The following is a 26,030-nucleotide window of genomic DNA, read 5'->3' on the forward strand; positions in this document are numbered from 1 at the left end:
CTGTCCCTCTTTGTCTTCATTTGTTTGTCAATTTCTTTTTCTTTCCCTTCCTCAAAAAAATACCTCCCTCAGCTCTTCATTGATCCTGAAATCTTTTTAATATGCTTTTCTTTTACAATGAGAAAGTAGGTAAGACAGCTAACAATGATTTAGATTTACCCTATTTTTTTAAAGTAATCTCAATGCCCAACATGGGGCTCAAACTCACAACCCCAAGATCAAGAGTCACATGCCCTACTGAATGAGCCAGCCAGGCGACCCTAAATTTATCCTGACGTGTAAATGACTAACATAATTTTCTAAGGGCTGCAAGGCTTTTTAGCGAGGCAGGAGGTGGATGAGGTGAGACTAGGGATAGAGACAGAGAGGAAAGGGGTATTAGATACCTCGAATGAAAGGACAAAAGATCATGACATAATAATGAATTAGATATAGCAGTATCTAGGATAAATAACAGTGAGGAATGGGGGTGGTGGTGGTAAGGGTTTGATCAAGATCAGTTCTTGTTAACATGGCCACTGTGTGACCCAGTGTGATGGTTAATGTTATGTGTCAATTTGGCTGGGTCACAGTGCCCAGATCCTTGGTCAAACATTATGCTGGATGTTTCCATGAGGATATTTTTAGACGAGATTTACTGATGAATCCCAGACCTGTACCTCTGAAACAAATAATACATTATATGCTAAAAAAAAAAAAAAAGGAAGAAGAAGATAGTAGGAAGGGAAAAATGAAGGGGGGGAATCGGAGGGGGAGATGAACCATGAGACTATGGACTCTGAGAAACAAACTGAGGGTTCTAGAGGGGAGGGGGTTGGGGGGATGGGTTAGCCTGGTGATGGGTATTAAAGAGGGCACGTATTGCATGGAGCACTGGGTGTTATACAAACAATGAATCATGGAACACTACATCAAAAACTAATGATGTAATGCATGGTGATTAACATAACATAATAAAATAAAATTTAAAAAAAGATTTACATTTAAATCCATGGATTTTGGGGCGCCTGGGTGGATCAGTCGTTAAGCATCTGCCTTCAGCTCAGGTCATGATCCTGGGGTCCTGGGATCAAGCCCCACATCGATTGGAGCAGGAAGCCTGCTTCTCCCTCTCCCACTCCCCGTGCTTCTGTTCCCTCTCTCGCTGTGTCTCTCTGTGTCAAATATATAAATAAAAATAAATTTTTTTTTTAAAATTAAAAAAAGTAAATCCATGGATTTTGAGTCCAGTAGATACTCTCCATAATGTGGGTGGGCCTCATCTAATCAGTTGAAGGCCTGAATTAAATAAAAGGCTGATCTCTTGGGAGCAACAGGAAATTTTCCAGCAGACTGCCTTCTGACTTCATCTGCAAAATCACATCTTCCTGGTTTCCTAGCACACTGCCTTTGGATTGGAACTGCAAATCTTTCTTCTTCTTTTTTTTTTTAAGATTTTATTTATTTATTTGACAGAGAGAGACACAGCGAGAGAGGGAACACAAACAGGTGGAGTGTGAGAGGGAGAAGCAGGCTTCCCGCTGAGCAGGGAGCCTGATGCGGGGCTTGATCCCAGGACCCTGAGATCATGACCTGAGCCGAAGGCAGACGCTTAATGACTGAGCCACCCAGGCGCCCCTAAATCTTTCTTGACTCTCCAGCTTGCCAGCCTGCCTCATCAAATTTTTGAACTCCTCAAGCCTCCACAATTGCAAGAGTTAATTTCTTAAATAAATCTTTTTATTTTATACAGATATTTATACAATACACCCTATTGATTCTGTTTCTCTGGAGAACCCTGCCTAATACACTCAATTTCCTGTCAGTGACAACAAAGGTATTCCAGGCTTCCACATAGTAAAACTTAATATCACCTGTTCCTCCCTCATGGGTAACCAACATTTATAGGTGGAGGCCTGATTCAAAGACTTGAAGACTGCATGGATATAATTCTATGTTCAAATTATGGCCCATTAAACATCACTTAGTAAGAGCTCCATTGGAATGGGGCTGAATAACTTTCCGGTTACAGAGTTATTTTGCTTGTAACAGTTGGGTAAGAATTTAACTGGGGGAAAAATTTCTTCTGTGTTTTGAAGAGTGAAGGCAACAGTAACCTACGTAGAAGTAAACTGAACCAGAGTCGTCTAGTTTATTTAACAAAGCAATACAGCTTTTTGGTTCTTGCCACCTTACCCAGAGGAAAACTACCTTTTGTCTGTGGAAACTCTAGGTTAAACAAATGGTGCTGGGAACAGAGAGGTGTTTTAGTCACTTCACGGTGTGGGTTTCAAACATCTTCCAGCAAGACTGCATGCAGGTGTTTCAGGGAACAGGTCTATGCAGTGAATTCACCACTGCATTGTAAATGTTGGAAATCATCCTCCAGTGGTCCTGTGTATGTGAGTGACAAGGACTGGCACCGCCCCTCTTGTAGAAGATGTCATTGTGGAGCAATAAAAGTGGTCTCCAGAGTCCCTTTTACACTGCAACACCTCCTCTCTTTCCCAAGTTCTTTGAGCATTAGCAACCTCATATATTATACTTCTCAGAAGAATATGCAATTTAAGAGAATATTGCTGGGGAGAGCAATGCCTAACCTAAAGAAACAAATTGCTACTGGTGGAATTTCAGAGATTGTGACATCTGTCTAGGGAGCTTTATGTGGATAATGATCCTTACTTCGCCCCTCCAATCATAACCCACAGGTCAGCCACCCATGCCCTAAGCCCAGGCTTAAGGGAGCCTTGTTCAAAACTTCATTTTACAGCCCCATGGTAGCCAGTTTTAGGAAAATGGAGTCACCATCTGTTTGTTTTCTGTTGGAGAAAACTATTTTCCCAAAACAGTGGATAAGGCTAGGGAAGGGAGCAAAATGGAGAAAGGGTATGGAATTTTTTAAAGAAAGGAAGACAGGCTGATGCAATGCAGCGTTTTAGCTGCAGTCAGGTTTTTTATTGTTGGTGTTTCTGTGTTTTTTGTTTTGATGAATATGTCTTTTCTCTTTGGAAGATCAAGGACAAACACCTATAGTCACAAAAATCAATTCATTCTGCAAAGTCTGAGTGGGCAGGAGAGATGATAGAATCCTCCGTGGAAAGGAATGAATGTTGCTATAGAAACCAGATGATCCTTTAGTGCGAGTCCCAAAGCGCTTGCCAGGCTGCCTAACCCTGCATATTAACATTGTGGGTCCAGAGAGCTGCTTGCAGTTCTTTGGAGAGGGATTATTCAGATATTGGTCTGATGAGCTTTTTAAGGTTTTATTTATTTATCTGAGAGAGAGAATGGGAGACAGAGAGCACGAGAAGGGGAGGGTCAGAGGGAGAAGTGGACTCCCTGCTGAGCAGGGAGCCCGATATGGGACTCGATCCCGGGACTCCAGAATCATGACCTGAGCCGAAGGCAGTTGCTTAACCAACTGAGCCACCCAGGCGCCCTGGTCTGATGAGCTTTTATGCATCTTGTGAAAAGGAAGTCCGAGTCTCCTGGGAAAGGCTGAGTTGCCTGAAATCTTAAGATACTAAAAGCCCACAAACCACAGCTCACTGGTCATGACAATACTCGTTATCTGCGATGGTTCTCAGGAGGGCTTCTGAGAAAAAGTGAAGGTTGTGTCTATGGTTTCTGGAGGGCTGTTTCTAGGGCAAGGAACATGTAAAGTAGGGCTCCTAGAGAAGAAGACATCTCTTGAGCAGAAGTGTGACCAGGATAGAGGGATAAAGGGGTGCCTGGCTGGCTCAGTCAGTAGACCATGCAATTCTTGATGTTGGGGTCATGAGTTCAGGCCCCATGTTGGGCATAGAGATTACTTAAGTTAAAAAAAAAAAAAAGAGAGCGCCTGGGTGGCTCAGTTGGTTAAGCGACTGCCTTCAGCTCAGGTCGTGATCCTGGAGTCCCTGGATCGAGTCCCGCATCGGGCTCCCTGCTCAGCGAGGAGCCTGCTTCTCCCTCTGACCCTCCTCTCTCTCATTCTTGCTCTCTCTCAAAAAAAAAAAAAAGAATAGAGGGATAAGTTTACTTGGGGGGGGTGGTATGGGTATACAGTGTGACATTTAGACGCTCTAAACTTAAATGTTTTCATGTGAGAATTAGATGAGATGATTATCATACAGTACCTAACACGGTCAGTATCTCATGCAGCAGTTACACAGATACTAACTACCACTACCAAGAGTACTATAATACTAGTAACCCTATTAGCTGATTTTAAAGTCTAACTTAGAGAAAGCAAGCTATCTCCAAATGAGATGTTTCTCGGGGTGAAATGATCTCTGCTTCTCCCCAGAGCTCTTTCTACTTGCCATGCTGTACAAATAACATTATATTGATAAGAAATGTTTTCTCTTCTCTCTCTCTTTTTTTTTTAAGATTCATTTACTTATTTGAGAGAGCATGTGAGCGTGCGTGGCGGTGGGGAGGGGCAGAGGGAGAGGGAGAGAGGGAATCCTCAGCAGACTCCCTGCTGAGTGAGGAGCCTGAGACACAGGGTTCCCTCCCATGACCCTGAGATCATGACCTAAGCTGAAACCAAGAGTCGGATGCCTAACCGACAGCCACTTAGGTGCCCCAAGAAATGTTTTCTATTAAGGAAAAAACCCCACTCAATCAACATCACCATATGCAATTCATTTATTGAGTCACCACAATTGAGCTTAATAAAACTTCCCTGGGGCGCCTGGGTGGCTCAGTTGGTTAAGCGACTGCCTTCGGCTCAGGTCATGATCCTGGAGTCCTGGGATCGAGTCCCGCATCGGGCTCCCTGCTCGGCAGGGAGTCTGCTTCTCCCTCTGACCCTCCTCCCTCTCATGCTCTCTGTATCTCATTCTCTCTCTCTCAAATAAATAAATAAAATCTTAAAAAAAAAAAAAACCTTCCCTGAACAGTTACCATGATTTCAATGAAACCTTCTTCCTAATTGTGGGTTTTGTTTAAAAAAAAAAAAAAAAGTTGAGTTTTGCATTATGAAATTAGTATTTTCTCTCAATCACTTGAAGAAAAAAATCACAACCCTGTCTCCTGAATACAATCATTAGTAAGTTAGACCTGTTTTCTTCTAGCCCCTCTCCCATACATTCCCCATGCATATTATTATTAAAAAATATATGATGGGTGCCTGGCTGGCTCAGTTGGAAGAGCATGCGACTCTTGATCTTGGGGTTGTGAGTTCGAGCCCCGTGTTGGGTGTAGAGATTACTTAAAAAAATAACATCTTAAAAAACATTTTATATGTTTATATGTATAAAACATATATGTATAAAACATACATATAAACATATAAAACATAAATGTGTGTGTATATATATGTATATATAAACATGTCTCTGTGTGAATATGTGTATCTATATATGGCCGTAATCCTTCAACAATTGAGTGCCATGTGGGGGGGGACTTTGTTTTATTCATAGGCATCATGATGCAGATCTTGGGAAAATAATGCACATTCTCAGGTCATCGAGGTGGAGGGATAAAGCCCCATTATTATCAGCTCCAACATTCCTTCTGTAGGGTACAAACAGTGGTAGGAAAAATTTTTTCCTTGCTATTTCATCCTTTTTTCAGGTTATGATGAATCCATTTAAGCAGCCTTCATAATTACTGGCAAAACAGTTTTGCATCTTTGACTTGGAAGTCAGCAGAAGGACATGAATAGATCATTTGTAGTAGATGAAATAAAAATACTAGTAAACATTTGGGGACAAATAAGTAATTAAAGAAATAAAATGAAAATGAAACCAACATGAGATACTTTTTTTTTCTTTGGTTATCAAATTAGCAAACAAAATACATTAAAAAGAGCTTACCAAATGATGAAGTAAGCACTGTTTTCACTTGGCAATGGGAAATGTACAAATGTACATTACCAAGTGAATGGGAAAATGTACATTTTGGGATGGGAATATACATTTGCATAGTCTACTCAGAAAACAATTTGGCGGTGGTGAGTCCACTTCTGGGGATTTTCCTGAGGAAAAAAAATAGCCAGGAATGCAGGGGAAAAAAAAAAGTTCACTGAAACATTATTCATATAGAAAAACTTAAAAACAATCTAAATGTTGAACTCCATGAAAGTGATTAAATAAATCAGGGTATATCCATATAACGGAATATCACACAGCTTTCAGAAATGTTTAAATGCTAAGTAATGTGGAAAATGCTCAAATTAAAATGCTCAAATTAAAATGTTTACTGGAAAAAAACCAAAATTTTATGTATTCATAGTCTGAACTATAACAGTGATTGCCTCTAAATGATAGAATGATGGGTGATTTTTTTTTTTTTTTCTCTTCCCCCTTCTCTTTTTCGTCCACACTCTGGTGAGGAATGCCATTTTTCATGTATTTTAAGAAGTGACTTTGTAGGGGTGCCTGGGTGGCTCAGTTGGTTGGGCATCTGTCTTCAGCTCAGGTCATGATCCTAGGGTCCTGGGATAGAGCCCACCTCTCGCTCCCTGCTTAGCAGGGAGCCTGCTTCTCCTTTTCCCTCTGAAGCTCCTCCTGATTGTTCTCTCTCTCTTTCTCCCTCAAATAAATAAGATCTTTTTTTAAAAAAGTGACTTTCTATAATTTTTTTATAGTCAGAAAAACATTTTTTAAGGAGTCACATAGAAAAACCTCTTATATATTTACTGTCATATATACAATCACTGTGACTGGGAAAGAAAGTATGTGGTAAAGAGATTAAGACCTAAGCTTTTACCTCTGTTCGGCTACTTACTTTTCCTCTTGGTAGAATGGAAATTATAGTTTCTAACTCACAAGGCATTATGGTCATGCAGGTAAAGTCCTTGACATAGTTCATGGCACATGGTATGTGTTCAATCGGTGTTCATCTTTCTGATTATGTCAAGTACTATTTGCAGGAGTTAGTTACCTTTTTAGCTAACCAAGTTGGCTAACCGAGTTTAAGGGGTCTGGGTTATCCAGAGGGCTGTGATACTGGACATCTGAACGGTGCAGGTGGCTTGTATCTTACTCAACTGTTGAAAATCTGTTTAGAGGCAGGGCTGCAATTTAGCTTCAGCCTGAGCAGGAAACTTTCCTTAAGCCTCACTTCTGTGTCAACGTCTGGGTATTCCCCATACAGGTCACCGCCCCAAACTAGTTTCTACTTTTAGCTCAACCGCGGCAAATTTCCTTAAGTATCTCTAGGAACTCGGCCCCGCCCACATGCCCCCACCCGGTTGGTTCGAAAGCTCCCGGGGTTTGTTCAATCCTAGGGATTTTTCCGAGTTGATTGGCGGAGCAAATCGGAAATCCTTTGACTTCTCTGATTGGTCGCGTACGGCATTGGGGCGGGGCGTGTGGGAGTGTCTCGTCGGGACGCGGGGAGCTGTCATTGGAAGATGAACCCGGCATTTTCAGAGCTTCGTGCCGTCGCCTAGGTCGCGAGGGGCGGGCCTCCTCCCGACCAGGCTCTAATTGTCCTTTGCATTGGCCAGACATATCGTCACTCACGGAACTTCGAGGTCATTGGTACGAAAGCTCCAAGAGGCGGTGGATGATTGGTTGGTTGTGGTTCCCGCCTCCGCGCCAGTCGCCATTTTGCAGAGGGAGCCGAAATCTGAAAGGCAGTGGTGTGGCTAACGGTGCTGAGTGCGGCGGCCGGTGAGTCGCGGGCTGGGGAGAAGGGGCGGCAGCACTTAAGTCCTGGCTGGTTTTCCGCACCAGCAGCGGGCGGGAAACCAGAGAGTGGCGGTTGGCCTGCGGAAAGGGGTTGGGCTCCCTGCCTCTTCTCCACTTTCTGTGGGGCCGGCGCTGTCGGGATTCCAGGGAAGCTTGGCGCGTGCACCCGTGGTCCTCCGCTCTCTCGAGGGCCGGCACCTCGAGGGGGAGCGGCTTGGCGGGCGGGCGGGCGGGCAGAAAAGGCGTTCGGGGCTCTTCCCGAGGACCCGGCGCGCGTGCCCGCCCGCCCGCCGCGCACGCCCCCGTGGCCGCCCGCTCCCGTTAGTGCCCTGGGGGTCTCGCCGCCGTTCCTCCCTGATGGATAGTTGGTGCTTGTGGCAGGGAAGGGTGAGCGGGCGAAGAGGCGCCAGGGTCGGGGACGTTTTTCCCCAGAGGGTGTCCCCAGGCTCAGCGGGATTTGGGCACCTCTGGCAGATGAGTGGGAAGAAGAGGAAGAGAGAAGCAGCAGGGAAAAACCTAGGTGGTGTACTGTGTATAGTTGGGAGGGAGAATCGAGCAGGAGTATTTGCCTCAAAGGACATCTAAGTGGGAAGTACTCCCCCTTCCACTTCTAGCACACTCCTTATAGTTTTTCTCATCTATGCGCTTTGTCTTTTTTCGGAAACAAAGACAAGGCATCTCTAGTTTTGTTGCCCAAAAAGATTTTGACTGCTGCAGTGCTCCGGACGTTTATATACTTTACATACAGACCTACTATGAATGGTTAAAACATTCATCATTCGGGGCGCCTGGGTGGCTCATTGGTTAAGCGACTGCCTTCGGCTCAGGTCATGATCCTGGAGTCCTTGGATCGAGTCCCGCATCGGGCTCCCTGCTCGGCAGGGAGTCTGCTTCTCCCTCTGACCCTCCCCCTTCTAATGTACTCGCTCGCTCTCATTCTCTCTCTCTCAAATAAAAATAAATAAATAAATCTTTAAAAAAAACCCATTCATCATTCTTTGGTTGTAGCAGTTCACTTTTACTTCATTTATATATGGGACAAATGCTCTGCTTTTCTCTGGTCGTGGAATGGAATGGTGTATGCTTGGACATCATCCATATTAAGCCACCGTGGGAAACCGCTGAATTTCAGACGTGGGGCCTCTGGAATTTGGTGACCTCCCGTTTGAGGTCACTAGGGTCCAGATGAATGAGAGGTTGGCTGTCCTTGTTGCATTTTCCCTCTGTTCTGCCAGGGAGTAAAGTTTTTCTTTGGTTAGCAGTTTATTTTATTTATTTTGGGGAGGGAGAGAGAATCTTAAGCAGGCTCTACGCCCAGCGCGGAGCCCAATGACAGGCTGGATCTCACCACCCTGAGATCATGACCTGAGCTGAAATCAAGAGTCTGGCACATAACCGGCTGAGCCACCCAGGCATCCCTGGTTAGCAGTTTAAAAGGAAAATCATAGTCTTTGGAACAAGGACTTTTTTTTTATTTTTGAAGAATCTTTGTAGACTTTCAGGAGCTTGGAGGTGCAGACATACGACTACTTTTAAGTCTTTAGAATGTCAGGCTCACACTTCAAATAGGCTGATGTGTTAAAAGACTGTAGAATAAATTTCTGCAAAGCTAGTCTGTCTTTATTGCCTTTCTTTTTTTTTTTTTTTTTAAAGATTTTATTTATTTGAGAGAGAGAATGAGAGAGAGCACGTGAGAGGGGGACCCCGCTGAGCAGGGAGCCCGAGGCGGGAATCCATCCTGGGACTCCAGGATCATGACCTGAGCTGAAGGCAGTCGCTTAACCAACTGAGCCACTCAGGCGCCAGTTACTATTGCCTTTCTTTAAAATATTGCACACTTATGCTGTTAGAAGTCAATATAGTGACTTTTGGGAGGTAATGACTGAGATGGGAGACAAGGAGATCTGGGTCGCTGGTAATCATTTTGATGGGTTCATGACATTTCATTGAACTGTTTGGTTATCATGTGTGTTTTTATCTGTATGGAAATTACATTTCAATAAAAAGTTAACAGAAATTGGTTGAGAGTCAGGTGATGGTCAACACTGGATGCTATGGGATCTCCTCAGCTCTTGCCCTAGTCAGTTTCTCTGTTAGCAGTGTGGTGTCACAATGCTGTATTTCCTCCCCTCCGAAATTGTTCTTTTCTGGGTGTTGATGCCGTTTGCTAGCCAAAGGCAACAACTGAATTTCTAAGAGATACTGGTATTTAACCTGCCTTAAGGACTTCGCTTCACATCCCGTTAAATAAACTGGTTCTCTGCTCGAGTTCTCATTTCAAGAGAGTTTAGATATATCTGTTGGCACTGCTTCCATACTTAGGCTGACTACAGCCTGCTGCCATAGTGGTAGCATTGAGACTGTGTTTCCACTTACCCACTTGGATGCTGCAGTGGAAAAGAATTTTCTGGCTAGGCATCAAAAGGCTTAGTTGAATTTCCCTTAAAAACAAGACACACTACTCTTTCTTGGCCAAATTATACTTAAAATTGTTTAAATTTTTTACTAGGAGTCACCTCTAATAGAGCCTTGTTTTATGTATGGTGTTTCTATATCTCTGTAAAGAACAATTACTTGACTTGCCTTTCTTTTCATTCAGGTAACAGAATTCAGTCACAATGGGGAACGTTTTTGAAAAACTGTTTAAGAGTCTATTTGGGAAAAAAGAGATGCGGATTCTTATGGTGGGTTTGGATGCAGCTGGAAAAACCACCATCTTGTATAAATTGAAACTGGGAGAGATTGTGACTACCATCCCTACAATAGGTATGTTCACGGCCTGTGATGAGACCAGTTTACAAGTTAGTATGTTACACATTTACATGCCTTTTATATTATTGAATACTTCTTTCTGAAAACCTTGTCTGCCCCAAGAGCGTAAACTTTTTGAGGCCCAAACTAGGTAATACAGAATTTCCTAATTGCTCCCTGGCACCTCTAGGACCATTGCTAGGTTTATGGGGCAATCAGAGGGTCACATTTAGGATAAGCACAATTAACCTTATCTGCTTGGCAAAAAAGAAAAAGATAATGATTAAAACGGGGAGGGCGCAGGGGTCCCTGGCTGGCTCAGTTGGTAGAGCTTGCGACTTTTTTAAGATTTATTTATTCTAGAGAGAGAGCGAGAGTGAGCTAGCTTTGTTGGGGAAGAGCAGAGGGAAAGGGAGAGAAACCCAAGCCGACTTCACACTGAGTGCAGAGCCCAACGCAGGGCATCTCAGGACCCCAAGATCACAACCTGAGCTGAAACCAAGATTCCGATGCTTAACTGACTGAGCCACCTAGGTGCCCCAGAGCTTGCGACTCTTGATCTCGGGGTTTTGAGTTAGAGCCCCACTTTGGGTGTAGAGATTACTTAAAAATAAAAGCTTAAACAGACAACCAGGGAGGGCAGTTATGCCCTCTATTCCACTCAATTAGTGTGTGTCCCAGCCTATGCCTGAGATGGGAGCTGGGAATCTGCTGTTGCCTCTTCAGCCCATCTTCCTTCCAGCTGGCCTTTCTAAGTGGAAGCATGTCCACAGGAAGTATGTTCCTAGGGTTTAAAGATGCAGTGTGATTTCCTTCACTCTGGCTCAAGCCAATTACTTGAGTTGGTGTCCAGCTGAAGAATCTGCTTTGTTCTGGTGCTGGAGGAGAACCTGGCAGTGGAGTTATTTCTGTGAACCAGCACTGTGTTTTGTGGGCCATTTGAGGATTTCACAAAGGCAGGTTGGATAGGACTTAATCTTTACCTTAAAAACTGCCTCTAGATCCAAACTCCTGAGTGAGAATAGGCCCCACGGGATGGCATGTGAAGTCAGTAGTGTTCAGAATGTTGGATTAGTCACAGGAACCAAATGATCAACTTCCAACTTGGGCAGTAGTTTCAGAGATTACAACATTTGGAGAAGGAGGAAACCAGATGGAGAAAACGTTCACACCCACAATTTAAAAAATGTTATTAGTCCAAAATGAAAATAGCGTAATTGCTTGGTTTTCTCCAATTATAAAAATTATTCATGCTTCCATAATGTTAGACATACAGCAAAACATAAACAAGTGTTAAAAAACACTACTGTTAAGATTTTGGTGAATATCTTTGTAAAATCATATGCATTCTGTTTTCAAACTTTGCATTAAACAGTGTGTTTGGATCTCTTTCTATATTATTTCCTCTCTGTGGAATGCTTTCCTGCCTTTTTCCTTAGCTTCCTCCCCTTTTATGTAGGTAACACCAGCTCATTCTTTTGGTCTTAGTTTAAACATTATTTATCAGGGACAACTTTCCTGATAGCCTGGACTGGTTTTCCCCTGTTAAAAGTTTCCATAGTAACCGGAACTTCTTAATAATTCTCAACACATTTGCCATTGCTTGCCCACTTCTCTTCCTTCCAGCGGTGTGTAGATAAGGGCAGGAACCATGTCTGTCATTTTCACCATTGTTCCCAAGCCCCTGGCAGAATGCCTGGCACATAGTAGCTGTCCAGTAAATATTTGGTGAATGAATGGGATACCAGTCTTGTAGATTGTGAAACTAATGGCCCCCAGTGAATCATCCCCCTCAGTATCCACCCTCTTGTGCAATCCCCTTCTACAGTGATGCTGAGCTTGGCCACATGGCTTGCTTTGGCCAAGGGAACATCAGTAAATGTAATTCAAAGATTGAATGAATAAGTGCTTGTGCCTTGAGGCTTGTACTTTTGGAACATTGCCACCACTGTAAGAGGATGCTCAAAAATGAAAAGACCACCTGGAGAGAGATGGGCCAGTCCACTGCTCAAGGGACTCCATAGCTGGATGTAACTACAGGGGGAAGCCCAAGAAACCCACAGAATTGTTGGGTTCATTATTCTAAGTCACTAAGTTTCGGGGCTTAAATAACAACCGATACAGATTAACATCAACATCAAGTTTTAATAACTGGATAGTATTCCATTATATGACTGTATTTTTAATAAATTTCCATTGACGGTTGATTCAGTTATTTACAGTGGTTCTTTTTTTGCAAACATGAACTTTACTCCTTGTAGTAATTTCTGGAGGAAGAATTGTTAAAAGTAATGTACATTTAGGGATGCCTGGGTGGCTCAGTTGGTTAAACGTCTACCTTCCGCTCGGGTCGTGATCCTGGGGTCCTGGGATTGAGTCCCACGTCGGGCTCCTTGCTCAGCGGGGAGCCTCCTTCTCCCTCTGCCTGCCGCTCCCCCCTGCTTGTTCTCTGTCTCTCTCTCTCTCTCTCAGAAATAAATAAATAAACCAAACCAAAACAGAAAAACCTAATGTACATTTAGGGGCACATGGCTGGCTCAGTCCATAGAGCATGTGACTCTTGATCTTGGGGTCATAAATTCAAGCCCCACATGGGGCACAGAATTTACCTAAAAAAACCCCAAAAAACCCTTACGCACATTTAAAATGTGGGTACACATTGCCAAACTTTTCTCCAAAAAAGTTGTGTCACCAACTATTAAAAAGTGTTCATCTCCAGGGAATTTGCCAATCTGATGGGGAGGGAAAAAAAACCACTGATTTTTATTGGAATTTCTTTTACTGTAAGTGAATATATTCAAACATCCATTGGCCATTTGTATTTGCTCTGTACTCAATTTTATTTATTTATTTAGTTTTTAAGCTTTTACTTATTTATTTGAGAGAGAGCGCATGTGTGCACATGACAGGGGAGGAATAGCAAAAGGGGGAGAGAGAATCTCAAGCAGACTTCCCGCTGAGCACAGAGCCCAATGTGAGGCTTAATCCCACAACCCTGAGATCACAACCTGAGCAGAAATCAAGAGTCGGACGCTTAACCAACTGAACCACACGGATGCCCCTTATTTATTTTTTAAGTAGTCTCCATGCCCAATGTGGGGCTTGAATTCACGCTGGGTGGCCCTTATTTATTTTTTAAGTCATCTCCATGCCCAATGTGGGGCTTGAACTCACAACCCTGAGATTAAGAGTCGTGTGCTCTACCAGCTGAGCCAGCCAGACACTCCAGTCTATGACTTGATTTTAATTTGGTTCTACTGGTTTTCTTTTTGTTGGCATGTTTATATGTCTCTTAACAATTTGAAGGAGGACATCATGGGTCAGAAACAACTCTTGTCATGTGTTAGTTTTCTAGTCAATTGTCTTTCAACCTCATTTTTTCTGTGTTTTGCCATATAGAATTTTAGGTAGTCAAATTTACCAATTTTTTTTTTTAAGATTTTATTTATTTATTTGAGAGAGAGAGAATGTACAAGGGAGGGAAAGGGACAAGCTGACTCTGCACTGATTGTGGAGCCCAACACGGGGCTTGATCGCATAACCCCGAGCATGACCTGAGCTGAAATCGAGTCAGACGCTTAACTGACTAAGCCACCCAGGTGCCCCATCCATGCTGATATTAAATGCCTTCTTTATCATATACTAAGTTTTCATGGGTGTGTGTGTGTTTTTCTGGGCAACTCCCTGTTGTAGTCATTTGAACTTAATTATTTCACGTGTTACTGAGTTTTGATAATATCTTTAAAAATAATTTATCTGTTTTCAGAGAGTTCCTGGTTATGTTTACTTGCTTATTTTTCCAGGTTACATTTAAGATCATTTTGCTAAGTTTCCACCCTACCTCCCTTCCCTCATCACTTTAGGATTTGAATGGCATTGAATTTATACATTTATTTAGCAAGAGTTGAGATTGCTGCAATGTAGTGAGTGCCCCTCGCTAAAACAAGGCATGACTCAGTGAGATATCGAAAGTGAGCAGGCCCAGGTTGTGGTGGACCTTGACAGTCATGTTTGGGATTTGGGTGTGGGAAGCCAAGGAGAGATTAGTTTTTTTTCCCTTATTTTAAATATTTCAGTCAAGCATAAATGTGTAGTGAAGTGATATGACCACATAATGTGTTTTGAGAGTTTTGATTGGAAAATGGTAAGTGGACGGAGAGAAGAAGAGTAGCTGCAGATAGTTAGGTCGCTTCAATAATTGAGGCTACTGTCTCTTGGGTTAGGGTGACTATTAGATATTTAGGAGGTTGAATTGATAAGATTTGATAATGAGATGTTTAGGGGTGAGAGTGTTGGGAGTGTCAGGGATGCCTCCCAGATTTCCGGCTTGCGGGATGAAGTCAGTACAGGGGTAACTAGTAGAGGAGGGGCAGGGATCTTTTTTTGTTTGTTTTTAAGTAGCTCCTTTCCCAGCTTGGAGCAAAATGTGGGGCTTGAACTCATGACCCTGAGATCAAAACCTGAGCTGAGATCAAGAGTCAGACATTCAGCCAACTGAGCCACCTAGGCACCCCTAGAGGGGTGGGGATCTTATGTTCAGTTTTGACATAATGCCTTATTGGAGCCTTTGAGACATCTAATCAAAGATGTTGGATAGAAGGTTAGATTATGAGCCTGAGGCTTAGGAGATCTGGGGATGGGGTAATGTAAATTTGAGAGTTGTTAGCACAAAGGTGGTAATGAAGCCCCATGAGTGAATGAGATTACCTCTTGGGGCTGTGGAAAGAGGAGAATGAATGGGGCAGGACAGAATCATAGGAACTCCATCACTTAAGGATCAGTCAAATGTGGTTGAGCTCACTGAGTAGACCAAGAAGGTTCAGCCATAGAAATACAATGAAAATGGGAAACCAGGGAAGAGTTTCAAGAAGGGAATGAGCAGTAGTGTCAGATATAAAATCAAATTATGCAAGAACTGAAGAGCATCTGTTGGATTTATTGACGTGATCGTTGCTCACCTTGGCAAGGCCAGCTATGTAACATGGTGAAGCAGAAGGTGTTCTTGGGTGAGAGGTGACACAGTGGGTGCAGTGAATGTAACTAAGCTTCTTAGAGAAGTTTGGCTTTGATGGGGAAAATAGAGGGTAATATAGCAGGTGAAGATGCGGAGTCAAGGAAGGGCTTTTTGAAAGATGTGAAGACTTAAGCATGCTGAGAATAGGTTGGAGACTTCGGAGAGGTCCAGACTGTATGGGTGGATGGAATCAGCATTGGATAGATGCCCCCTTCTCTTCTAAGAGGGAGAGAAAAAAGTATGGGTACAGATGTAGGTCGGTTTCTATGCTGTGTGGTGGGAGGTGGAAGTCAGTCTCATTAATGGCTTCTGTTTGCTCTGAAGTACGCTGTAAGATCTGGGAGAAAGAGGGGACGTATGAGGTTGGAGAGAGTAGAGAAGGTTGGAGACACCGGTCATGATGAATAGAAGAGCAGAGCTGACTAACATAGTCTGTTTTGTAAACTATAGATCTTTTTTTCTTTCTTTCTTTTTTTTTTTTTAAGTAAGCGCAATGTGGGGCTTGAACTCAAGACCCCGAGATCAAGAGTTGCATCTCAACTCATTGAGATGCAACTCTTGATGAGGCTGAGCCAGCCAGGTGCCCCCTGTGAGCTAAAGATCTGTGACTAGCAAGTTGCTTTGTAAATTAAAAGTAGTGTCCAAATATTAGCTGAAATTCATTTGAATTGTTCAACAAGTCTTCATTAAAATTTTTCTTCATCTTCCCAATTTAGGCTTCAATGTGGAAACAGTAGAATATAAAAATATCAGCTTCACGGTCTGGGATGTTGGTGGCCAGGACAAAATCAGACCTTTGTGGCGACATTATTTCCAGAACACCCAAGGTAAAGATTGTCCAGTCTATGGCCTTAGACCCATTTGTATTAAATGTGTCTAAAGATGGATGCTTGAAGCAAAACTTTGTGTTCTGCTTTATTTGGACTGTCAGTCATTCCTTCTCTTCTGATGACCCGCTTACACTTACTGGGGAGGTTTCTTTTTGGAAAATGGTCCCTGCCTTCCTAGAAAAAGTACTTGGGCATTAATGCCCTACATAGAAAACTGCTTTTAATGCAGACTAGTTAAAAAATGGCTATCCTGATGAATTTTGTCTTTTGGTTAATTGAGAGCTGTATGTGTCTCAGATGAAGTACCAGGTTTTGGAGAATTTTAGTTTAGTATACCCTTTTAAACTCATTGAGAATATCTAAAAATCATGCCAATGGTGAGAAAGAGATGAACAAGCCTGGCTGGAACCCCAAATACCAGCATCTTGTGTGGCCACGGTCCCTCCCTGCTGCCCTGCTATTCTAGAAGTGCGTGAATCAACACGCGTATACCAGATCATTACCTTATTTCCTTATCACTAGTTTCTGGGTTTTTATTTATTTATTTATGATTATTATTATTATTTTTAAAATATTTTATTTATTTATTTGTCAGGTAGAGCTAGCACAAGCAGGGAGAGCAGCAGGCAGAGGGAGAAGCAGGGTCCCTGCTGAGCAAGGAGCCCAGTGCGGGACTTGGTCCCAGGATCCTGGGATCATGACCTGAGCTGAAGGCAGACACTTAACTGACTGAGCCTCCCGACTGAGCCTCCCAGGTGCCCCCTTATCGCTGGTTTTTTAAAAGTGCGGTTTTAATGGGTCCACTCCCTTGTCAATCTACTTGAGGTTTGTTTCCATGGATTTTGTGTTGGATCAATGCTACCTTAGAGAATATTGCCTCTCAAAATACCCATAAACTGTTCACCTAGTTTTTGTACCCTGATTTTCTTGTAGCATCATAACCAGATGGTATCTCCACGCTTCCTTTAGAACTTGTTTGGAATCCTAATTTTGAAGATTCCACGACTGGTGGTGTTTGCATCGCATGCATTCCTTAGTGAACACTTGTGTTCGTTGGTCTTGTCAGACCCAGTGCCCACACTGGCTGGCCCTTTACATTTTAGATCATTGTTTCAGCACTTCGTTCGGTTTGTGGTTCTTGTCTCTGGATTTGGTTATTTTTCCTCAAAATAGTGCATTTTTTTTTTAACTTTTGTTAGTAGAAAATTCAAAACAAATACAAGGAGAGAGGATACATAATGAACCCCCTTGTGCCTGTTGCTTCTACAGTTACCAACGTTTTGCCCAGAGTATATTCTAGCAAATCCCAGACATGATAAATGAGGCCTTTTGCTCATATATATATCTCCTTCAGTTTTCATTTCAAACTGGTAAAGCCTTTTTTTCTGCACATAATCTTCATGCCATAATCACACCCCCAAAATCAATATTCTTTCATGCCAAGTACCTAGTCCTTAATTGAGTTTCTCCAGTTGTATCAAATATGTCTTTTCCACATTGGATTTGTCTGCATCAGGAACCAAAGTTCACACATTGCATTTCATTGTTCTGTCCCTTTAGTCTCTTATTCTACAACAGATCCTCTCCCAACGCTTTGTTTCTGCGCCATTGTTCTTGTTAGATGTTTATCCCACATTCTGGATTTGGCTGATTATTATAGTATTACTTGTTTGTCTTGGGATATCTTGTAAAACGGTGGTTCTAGAGGCTTGATTATGGTTCATTTTGGCGGCAAGAATACCTCACAAGTGGTGCTAAGGATTCCTCTTGTATCACATCCTGACACAGAAGTTTGGCTGTCACACTTTTGGGATGCTGGGTGGGTTCAGATGGTATCAGCCTAATTCTCCCAAAATAAAGTTCCCTTTCACCTACTGATTTTAGCATTCATGGAACACTATTACCTAGATCTGTTATTTCATCAGAGGTACAGAATGGTGATTTTTCTAGATCTTGTCATTTCATCTGTATTTGTTAGCTGAAATCCTTCTAAGCAAAGAATTCCTTCATCAAATTCTTGGTTTCTCTGAAATACAGTGTATGTAACAAAGGCAGAAAAAGTGTTTAATTCTTTCCCTTTATTGATCTTCAGACAAACAACTTGATACCCTAGCAACTTCCATGATGACTCTTAGATTTTTCTATCTTTGTGTTTCAGTCCACTGCAGACAGTACTTTAGATACCCGGAGTGTTTGTTTATCTTGGCTTGGCACTTGCCATTTTGGCCAAACTGTCGCAGTTCCTTATTACTTAATAAAATGAGAAAGCATGGGTTTGAACCACAGCTCTGCTATGAAACCTTGGGAAAGTTTGTCTTTTCTCTCTGTTTCCTTATCTTTAAAATGGAGGTAGTACCTGCTGTGTTGGATCATTTGGCTTAAATGAGACTGATTTTGTAAAATGCTTAGTTCTGTGGTTGGAAGGTAGGCACTCAGATAGAAGCCTTTATTAGTCTGGGTTCTCCAGAGAAAACAGAACCAATAGGATGGATGGAGATATATATATATACATATATATATACATATATGTATATATACCATATATATATATATATATACATATATATACCAGATTAATTATGAGGAATTGGCTCACATGGTTATAGAGCCTGAGCAGTCCCAGGATCTACATTTGGCAAGCAGGGGAACCGGGAGAGCCAAAGGTGGAAGATCCAGTCCAAGGGCAGAAGACCAGGTCCAGGATGGTCAGGCAGAGACTTTGCTCCTCTTGTGCTCTTTTCAGGCCTTCAGTGGATTGGAGAGCACCCCCCGCCCGCCCCCCCCTCGCCGCCCCATGCTGTGAAAGACAGTCTGCTTTACTCAGTCTACTGATTTAAACGTTATTTTTTTTTTTTTAAAGATTTTATTTATTTATTTATTTGAGAGAGAGAGAAACAGCATGAGAGGGGATAGGGTCAGAGGGAGAAGCAGGCTCCCCGCCGAGCTGGGAGCCCGATGCGGGACTCGATCCCAGGACTCCGGGATCATGACCTGAGCCGAAGGCAGTCGCTTAACCAACTGAGCCACCCAGGCGCCCCTGATTTAAACGTTATTAACTTCAGCTAGAAACACCCTCACAGGGGCGCTTGGGTGGCTCAGTTGGTTGAGCGACTGCCTTTGGCTCAGGTCATGATCCTGGAGTCCCGGGATCGAGTCCCGCATCAGGGAGCCCGCTTCTCCCTCTGACCCTCCCCCCTCTCATGTGCTCTCTCTCTCTCTCTCTCATTCTCTCTCTCAAATAAATAAATAAAATCTTTAAAAAAAAAAAAAAAAAAAAAGAAACACCCTCACAGACACACCCAGAATAACGTTTGACCAAATGTCTGGGCACCCCGTGGCCCCGGTCAAGTTGACACGTAAAATTAACCATCACCAAACCCAAATTGTGAGAGGTTTTACTTCCTCATTCTCTGGCAGGAGTCCTTTTGCTTGCTCGATGTAGAGTCACATTCAGGCACCAAATTGAAATGCCTTTTTGTTTTCAATCTTCTATTCATAACAAGCCCAATTTTATGGAACTTCAGTAACTTGCTGTGATGGCGGCCACCTGGCTATGATCTAGGGCCCTAGGGTGGGGCCAGTTAGACTCTTCGTGAAACTACAAATGGGGACTGTTTGAAGAATGGATTTGCTGTCTGTGATGGGTTCAGACATCTCAGCCAGGAGTAGCCTTGGATGCTGCCCCTGTTTCTCCTGCCAGCTTCTCAAAGGTCAAGCGGTCTTTTTTAATTTAAAATTTTTTCATCAGTATTGAGTATGACAGACTTAATGATAGCTTTTATCTCTCCATTAAGACACTTAACTGTGTGTTCACTTAGACTCACTTGTATAGATTGAAATTTGAACTGTTTATTTGATTTCTTAGTTGATTATATTATAGAGAGTGCATAAAATGGTCTATTAGTTCTCACTTGGAAAGATTTTTCTCCTTGATTGTAGGTACAGTTATTTTAATTCGTTAAATGGCAATACATGTATATGGTTCAAAATTCCAAAAGATAGAAAAGTATATAAATGTACAGCCAGGGCTCTTCCTATTGGCTGAACCCACCAGGAAGTGGGAGGGTGACCAGTCAGCCCTGGGGCAGACAGCAGGTAGGGGAATGTGTAAATGTACAGTTAGAGCTACATGAAACAAGTTGAACCTCTCTTTATGGCATAGCTCTTTAGATAGGTAAAGATAGCTGTCAGTCCCTCCAATGAGTCTTTTCTCTCGATAAAATATCCCTGGTATATCAGTTCTTTTTCATCTGACATGGTATCTCGTTCCTTTGCCATCCTAGTCTTTCTTTGAATCCTTCCCAGTTTGCCTGTGTTTTAGAGTGTGGGGTCCAGCAGCGACCACGTAATAGTCGCAGGATGTTCTGATTGTCGGATGATGGAGAAGGCTTTTTCTCGCTCATGTCCTAGAAACTGAGCTGCCATCACTGCTCTTGATACAGCCTAGGAGCAAATTAGTTCTGGCACCTGCTTCACATTTTTGTCGCACAGAGGGCTTATTGTCAGCTAACCACCTGGTTCTTACTATCATTATTGCCTCAGGGAGTACTGCTGAGAGGGTCTTCCCTGTTCTGTATTTGTGTGTATGTTGGATTTCCCCCTGTGGAATGCTCTGGAGATCGTCTTGCCCCACCGCTCCCTCCATCCAGTGTGGTAGCAGCCAGGTCTGTGCAGGGGGCAGCCGGCTTGGCTTAGACTCTTGCTTCCTGGGGATATCTCCGATGCTGTCTAGTATGGGGTCCTGCAAAGCTTTCCTGACACCAGCTTCCTGGAGTTGGGCCAGACTTCACAGGTTAGGGGCACAAGACTCCCTCCCTTCAGATACCTGCTGAAAATGTGGGGGGCTTCCCAGAACATTGTCCTTTCCCTGTGGCATCAGGACGCACCACCTCCAGCACCCTGATGCATGACGTCTGCAGGGTATTGCCAACCAGGGATGCTTATCTGAACTTTGATGTCCCTGGTTTTTATTGCGACTTCGTTATGTAAACAGGATGTAGAAGTGAAGTGATTAAGCATGAACCTGGGGAAGGCCTGGATGCTTCTGAAGATAAGCTGGTGCAGTGTGTGTGTGGCAGGCTCTCTTAACTCTGGAGAGTACATGTCCTTCCTTAGCTGATTGCTTTCAGTGAAACCATACGCCTAAGTCGGGAGAAGCTGTAAGGACATAGAAACCTCTTGTCCTTTCCAGATTCGGATCACCAACATGCTTGTGATTTCTTTCCAGGTCTGATTTTTGTGGTCGACAGTAATGACAGAGAGCGAGTCAATGAAGCCCGAGAAGAATTAACGAGAATGTTAGCAGAAGATGAGCTCAGAGATGCAGTCTTATTGGTGTTTGTAAATAAACAGGTATATTATTGGCTTTCTGAGTACTGGGACCGAAATTGCTGCCAGATATTCACTTAAAAATACAGATATTTAAATTAGATGTCTGCCTCCCTCTCTCTAGCCCCTACCATAACCTTTCCCTCCACCTCCTTTTTTTTTTTTTAAGTAAGCTCTAGGCCCAACATGGGGCTTGAACTCACAACCCCGAGATCAAGAGTAGCATGTCCTACCGACTAAGCCAGCCAAGCGCCCCCCTCCTCCTCCTTTTTAGCTTATGTCTTTTGTTCATTCACTCAACAAACATGAATTGAGCATCTACTAAGATCCAGGCATTGTTTTAGGTATTGGTGACATAGCAGTGAGCAGCAAGATAGACAAAAGTCCCTGTGTTCATGGAGTTTCCATTCTAGTGGCAGGAGAGTCAGTCAGTAAGAAATATGTAATGTGTCTGCTGGAAGCATGGTAGAGGAAGGTAAGCAGAGGAAGGGGGCAGGCTGGATGTGGGAAAGGGCCAGAATGCCTCCATGATGAGATGACATCTGAGCAGATCTGAAGGCCAGCAGGAAGGGAGCCGAGTGGGCTAGGAAAAGCATGGCTGCCAATGCAGCTGGAACAGAGGGGGCGGGGGTGGTGAGGGCGGAGATGGTTGCATCATATAGGGTCTGTTGTCAAGGAAGAGAAGGGGCTTTTACATAAATGTAGTGGAAAGCAGTAAAGGAAGAGTGGGAGGAAGGCCAAGTGTAGAGCCGTCCCGTCTTGGGATTCAAAGAGGAATGAAGCTGGGAAAAGAAGGTAGCATCGTGGAATGAGGTAGAGTCGTGGAATGCACCAGCCTGAGATGATTTCAGTCAGGTAGTGATGTGTTTTCCTTCCACTTTCTCCTTCATGAATACATTCGTTACGCGATTGAGCTCACGGCTCTTCTGACAGGGCCGCCTCCTGTTTTGTCACTTCAGATTTATCGAAGGCATTTTCTCTTGCCCTCCAACTCTTTGTAAACATGATTTTGTTTTATATTTTATTTTATTATTATATTTTTTAAATAGGCTCCACACCCAGCATGAGCCAAATGCAGGGCTTGAACTCATGACCCTGTTCTGAGATCAAGACAGAAGCTGATCGGGACCAACTGAGCTACCCAGGCATCCCTGTAAACATGATTTTAAATGGTGGCTGGACCATCATTCGCTCAGTCTTTACCCTACCGTTAGGTTCGATGCCAGTCCTGAATTTCACTCGTGAACATAATGGACTTTTAAAAAGATAATTACACTTGTTCTTTTTTTTTTTTTTTAAAGATTTTATTTATTTATTTGAGAGAGAGAGTGAGAGAGAGAAAGAGCACAAGAGGGGGGAGCGGGAGAGGGAGAAGCAGACTCCCTGCTGAGCAGGGAGCCCGATGCGGGACTCGATCCCAGGACTCCAGGATCATGACCTGAGCCGAAGGCAGTCGCCCAACCAACTGAGCCACCCAGGCGCCCTACACTTGTTCTTTTTAATTATAAAAGCAGAACATGCTCATGGTGTAAATCTGGCAGCAGTTTAGAATACCAAGTGAAATATTCTTGCCTCACTCTTCAGAGTAAAATAATATTGTTAAATTTCTTCTGTCCTTTTTCAGAGATACAACTTTCGATGCCTGTATAAGCAGTTATATGATTGTATTCATGGATCTGGAGATCCACCTGCTTTTTCACTTAGCATATTTTGATGTCATTCCATATCAATATCTCTAGATATACCTTAGTATGTGCCAGGCACGGTTCTAGGAACTTGGAATATATCAGAGGACAAGATAGAAATTCCTGCTCTTGTAAAACTTGCGTTCTAGTTGGAGACAGATAATAAGTCATCAACATAGGAAATAAGTCAGTTTTATAGTACAGTAACGTGTGGTGAGTGCTGCATTTGAAAAGATGAAGCAGGACAATTAGGGAGGGGTCCTGGGGGCTCGGGTCCCGAGGGCCTTGCAGACCACCGGGAGGACTCCAGTTCTTCCCCCTGAAAGAGATGGATCTGCCACAGAGTTTTGAAAGAATGACTTGTTCTGACTTTCACTGGCTTGAACATAGACCTGAAGGGAACAAGCACACAAGCAAGGAGACCAATTCAGAAGTTTTGTCCGTACCCCAAGTTAGAAACGGCGGTGGGATCGGGTGGGTAGCCATGGAGGTGGCGAGAAGTGGTCTGATCCTGCATCTGTTTTCATGGCAGAGCCAGTGGGTTTTCCTGATGTGGAGTTGGGAGGTCAGAGAGAGAGAGAAATTGAGGATCAGCTGAGCTAAGACTGTGACTAAAGTTTTGGGAGAAGAGCGTATTTCATTATACAAATGCATCATTATAAACTGACTTTTTTTTTTTTTTTTGAATTTGCTTTGTCAAGGATCTTCCCAATGCGATGAACGCAGCAGAAATAACAGACAAGCTCGGCTTACATTCCCTCCGCCAGAGAAACTGGTACATTCAGGCCACTTGTGCCACCAGTGGAGATGGGCTTTACGAAGGCCTGGACTGGCTCTCCAACCAGCTCAAAACGCAGAAGTGATCGGAAGCGCTCCATTCCCCATGCATTGTGGCAAAGTCAGCTGGCCTCTTCTGTGTGCGTGTGTGCGTGTGAGGAGCCGAGGATGGGTGTGTGGCTGGGAGTGGGAGCAGCGTTCTCACACCGTGCCTTAGACGTGCTATAAGAAAACCAGGCTTACATTTGAAGAAAAACCAGTGTTACACTTTAAATGCTACCTTCCATTTCAGGAGTTTCGAGGGTTAGCTTAGGAGGTGATGGAGGGGTCCATAGGGCTTTCCTGGCGCACGACCTTCCTAAAGGCCCTGGGGGTAGGCAGGAGGAGGAGAGCTGGCGTGGGGCCCGAGTGGAGCTGTGCCGTCCTGGGTCTGGCGGCTCTGCCTGCCTGGGGTCCTGTTAGACTTTGGTGGCCTTTTGTAAAAGAGGAAGGGCCTGTCGTTCTTCCCCATCACTGCCGGAGCTAGCAACTCACTTTTCAGTGCTTTAAAGCAAACGATCCTCAAGAAAAAAAGACTCCTGCTTGCTGCAGGGTTGAAGTTCAGCTTTGAACTTTTCCCTTAAGTTATGTTCTTCCTGGTTTAATGTGCTTTATTTAAAGGAACTCGAGATCTTTTTCATTAGAGTATCAAGACTCCATTAACACTCGAAAATCATCCAGGCCTTCCCTCATGCTAGTTCCTTCCCCTGTTTGCCTCTTATAAGCCAAATGGAGACCATTTGGGTTAAGTAACCCAGTGTGAGGCCAAGACTCTTCACTGGGGCCACACAGTCAAGTGAAGGGCCGGGTTACGGAAGCGAGCTGAGGGTTGGAAGGGAGGTGAGGGTCGTGTTTGTGTCCTTGTATCACCACCTCGGGTTTCAGACTCCTGAGACTGCTGCTCCCACTTCTCTGCTCTGCTGAATGTTCTATGCTCGAAGCAGGAGGTTCACTCCTGGGATGGAATTGTCACCAGGTTCAGTTGTCTCCGTTCGACTTGCGGTTTTGGTTAGTTTCTGTTCCCAGAACCACACACCTGTGAGTTCTGAGAGTGAGAGAGGATCGAGAGGTTCATTTTGGAGACGAAATTCCCGGCAACCCCTGTTATTGCCCCTGAGTTGGTGCTAAATTTTGCTATGAAAAATGTCTAATCCTGACCGCTCTCCACGGTGCTGACTCCCTCTTCTGGGTGGCAATAACGTCCTATGTGGAGACGTGCTTTATGTTGTCTTCAAAATATTCATAGAAATGGCCTGGGGATGAGCTCGGTTTCACACGGTAGCCTAGAGCTCGTTGTGCAAACAGCTGTCGGCCAAATGTGTACCTACGCGCGTCCCCTAGTTCACCTTTAAAAATTCCTTTTTCAAGAAAAATGTTTATTTAAATTACAGAGGAGGGGAATGTAAGGTGAATTTTAACAAAAGTAAACCTTGTTTATTGATGATAATGAAGTTGGTATTACTAGGAAAAAGTTTCATACCATGATACATGTGGGGTGTAATGTTTTTCTTTAAAATATTGACTTGAAAGAATGTTCATTGCAATACTGGCATCCAAGTCCAGATTTAGTTTTTAACCATGGAGTAATTCCTGAGAAATATGTAGGTTGTATGCCTCAAATTGGCAGGGACTGTGTCTTACACTTTTGTATTTATACTTAGTACAGTGTACCTAGTACAGTGCTAGGCCTCATTAAACAATTATTGATTGGTTGGACAATAAAGAACTTGCTTTGGAAGGAGGAGAGGACAGCCATGTGCTTCTCAATGTCTTGAATGACTTTAGAATTCCTTTTCCCCTCCATTTTTTTTTTTTTTAAGATTTTATTTATTTATTTGACAGAGAGATAGCGACAGCAGGAACACAAGCAGGGGGGAGTAGTAGAGGGAGAAGCAGGCTTCCCGTTGAGCAGGGAGCCCGATGCAGGGCTCGATCCCCGGACCCTGGGATCATGACCTGAACCGAAGGCAGATGCTTAACCATCTGAGCCACAAGGCGCCCC

The 26,030-nt window shown here is 43.5% G+C and overlaps 1 protein-coding gene across 1 annotated transcript; it reads left to right on the forward strand.

Annotated features, from left to right (window-relative positions):
* The first annotated feature begins 7,511 nt into the window (after positions 1–7,511).
* On the forward strand, positions 7,512–25,770 carry ARL17A (ADP ribosylation factor like GTPase 17A). Its single transcript, XM_035030373.1, has 5 exons — positions 7,512–7,586; positions 10,204–10,370; positions 16,086–16,196; positions 21,427–21,551; positions 23,914–25,770. Exons 2-5 carry the CDS (start codon positions 10,223–10,225, stop codon positions 24,073–24,075), a joined length of 546 nt encoding a protein of 181 aa, XP_034886264.1. The 5' UTR covers positions 7,512–7,586; positions 10,204–10,222; the 3' UTR covers positions 24,076–25,770.
* The last annotated feature ends 260 nt before the right edge of the window (positions 25,771–26,030 follow it).

The sequence above is a fragment of the Mirounga leonina genome, unplaced genomic scaffold (assembly GCF_011800145.1).
Source record: "Mirounga leonina isolate KUSES-001 unplaced genomic scaffold, KU_Mleo_1.0 Mir_364, whole genome shotgun sequence".
NCBI classification, from domain to species: domain Eukaryota; kingdom Metazoa; phylum Chordata; class Mammalia; order Carnivora; family Phocidae; genus Mirounga; species Mirounga leonina.

Excerpts from the sequence above, each read along its gene's own strand:
- ARL17A (XM_035030373.1), top strand. The coding sequence starts at position 10,223 with ATGGGGAACGTTTTTGAAAAACTGTTTAAGAGTCTATTTGGGAAAAAA. Across the intron at positions 10,371-16,085 it reads GACTACCATCCCTACAATAG|GCTTCAATGTGGAAACAGTA; the intron begins GTATGTTCACGG and ends TTCCCAATTTAG. Across the intron at positions 16,197-21,426 it reads TTATTTCCAGAACACCCAAG|GTCTGATTTTTGTGGTCGAC; the intron begins GTAAAGATTGTC and ends ATTTCTTTCCAG.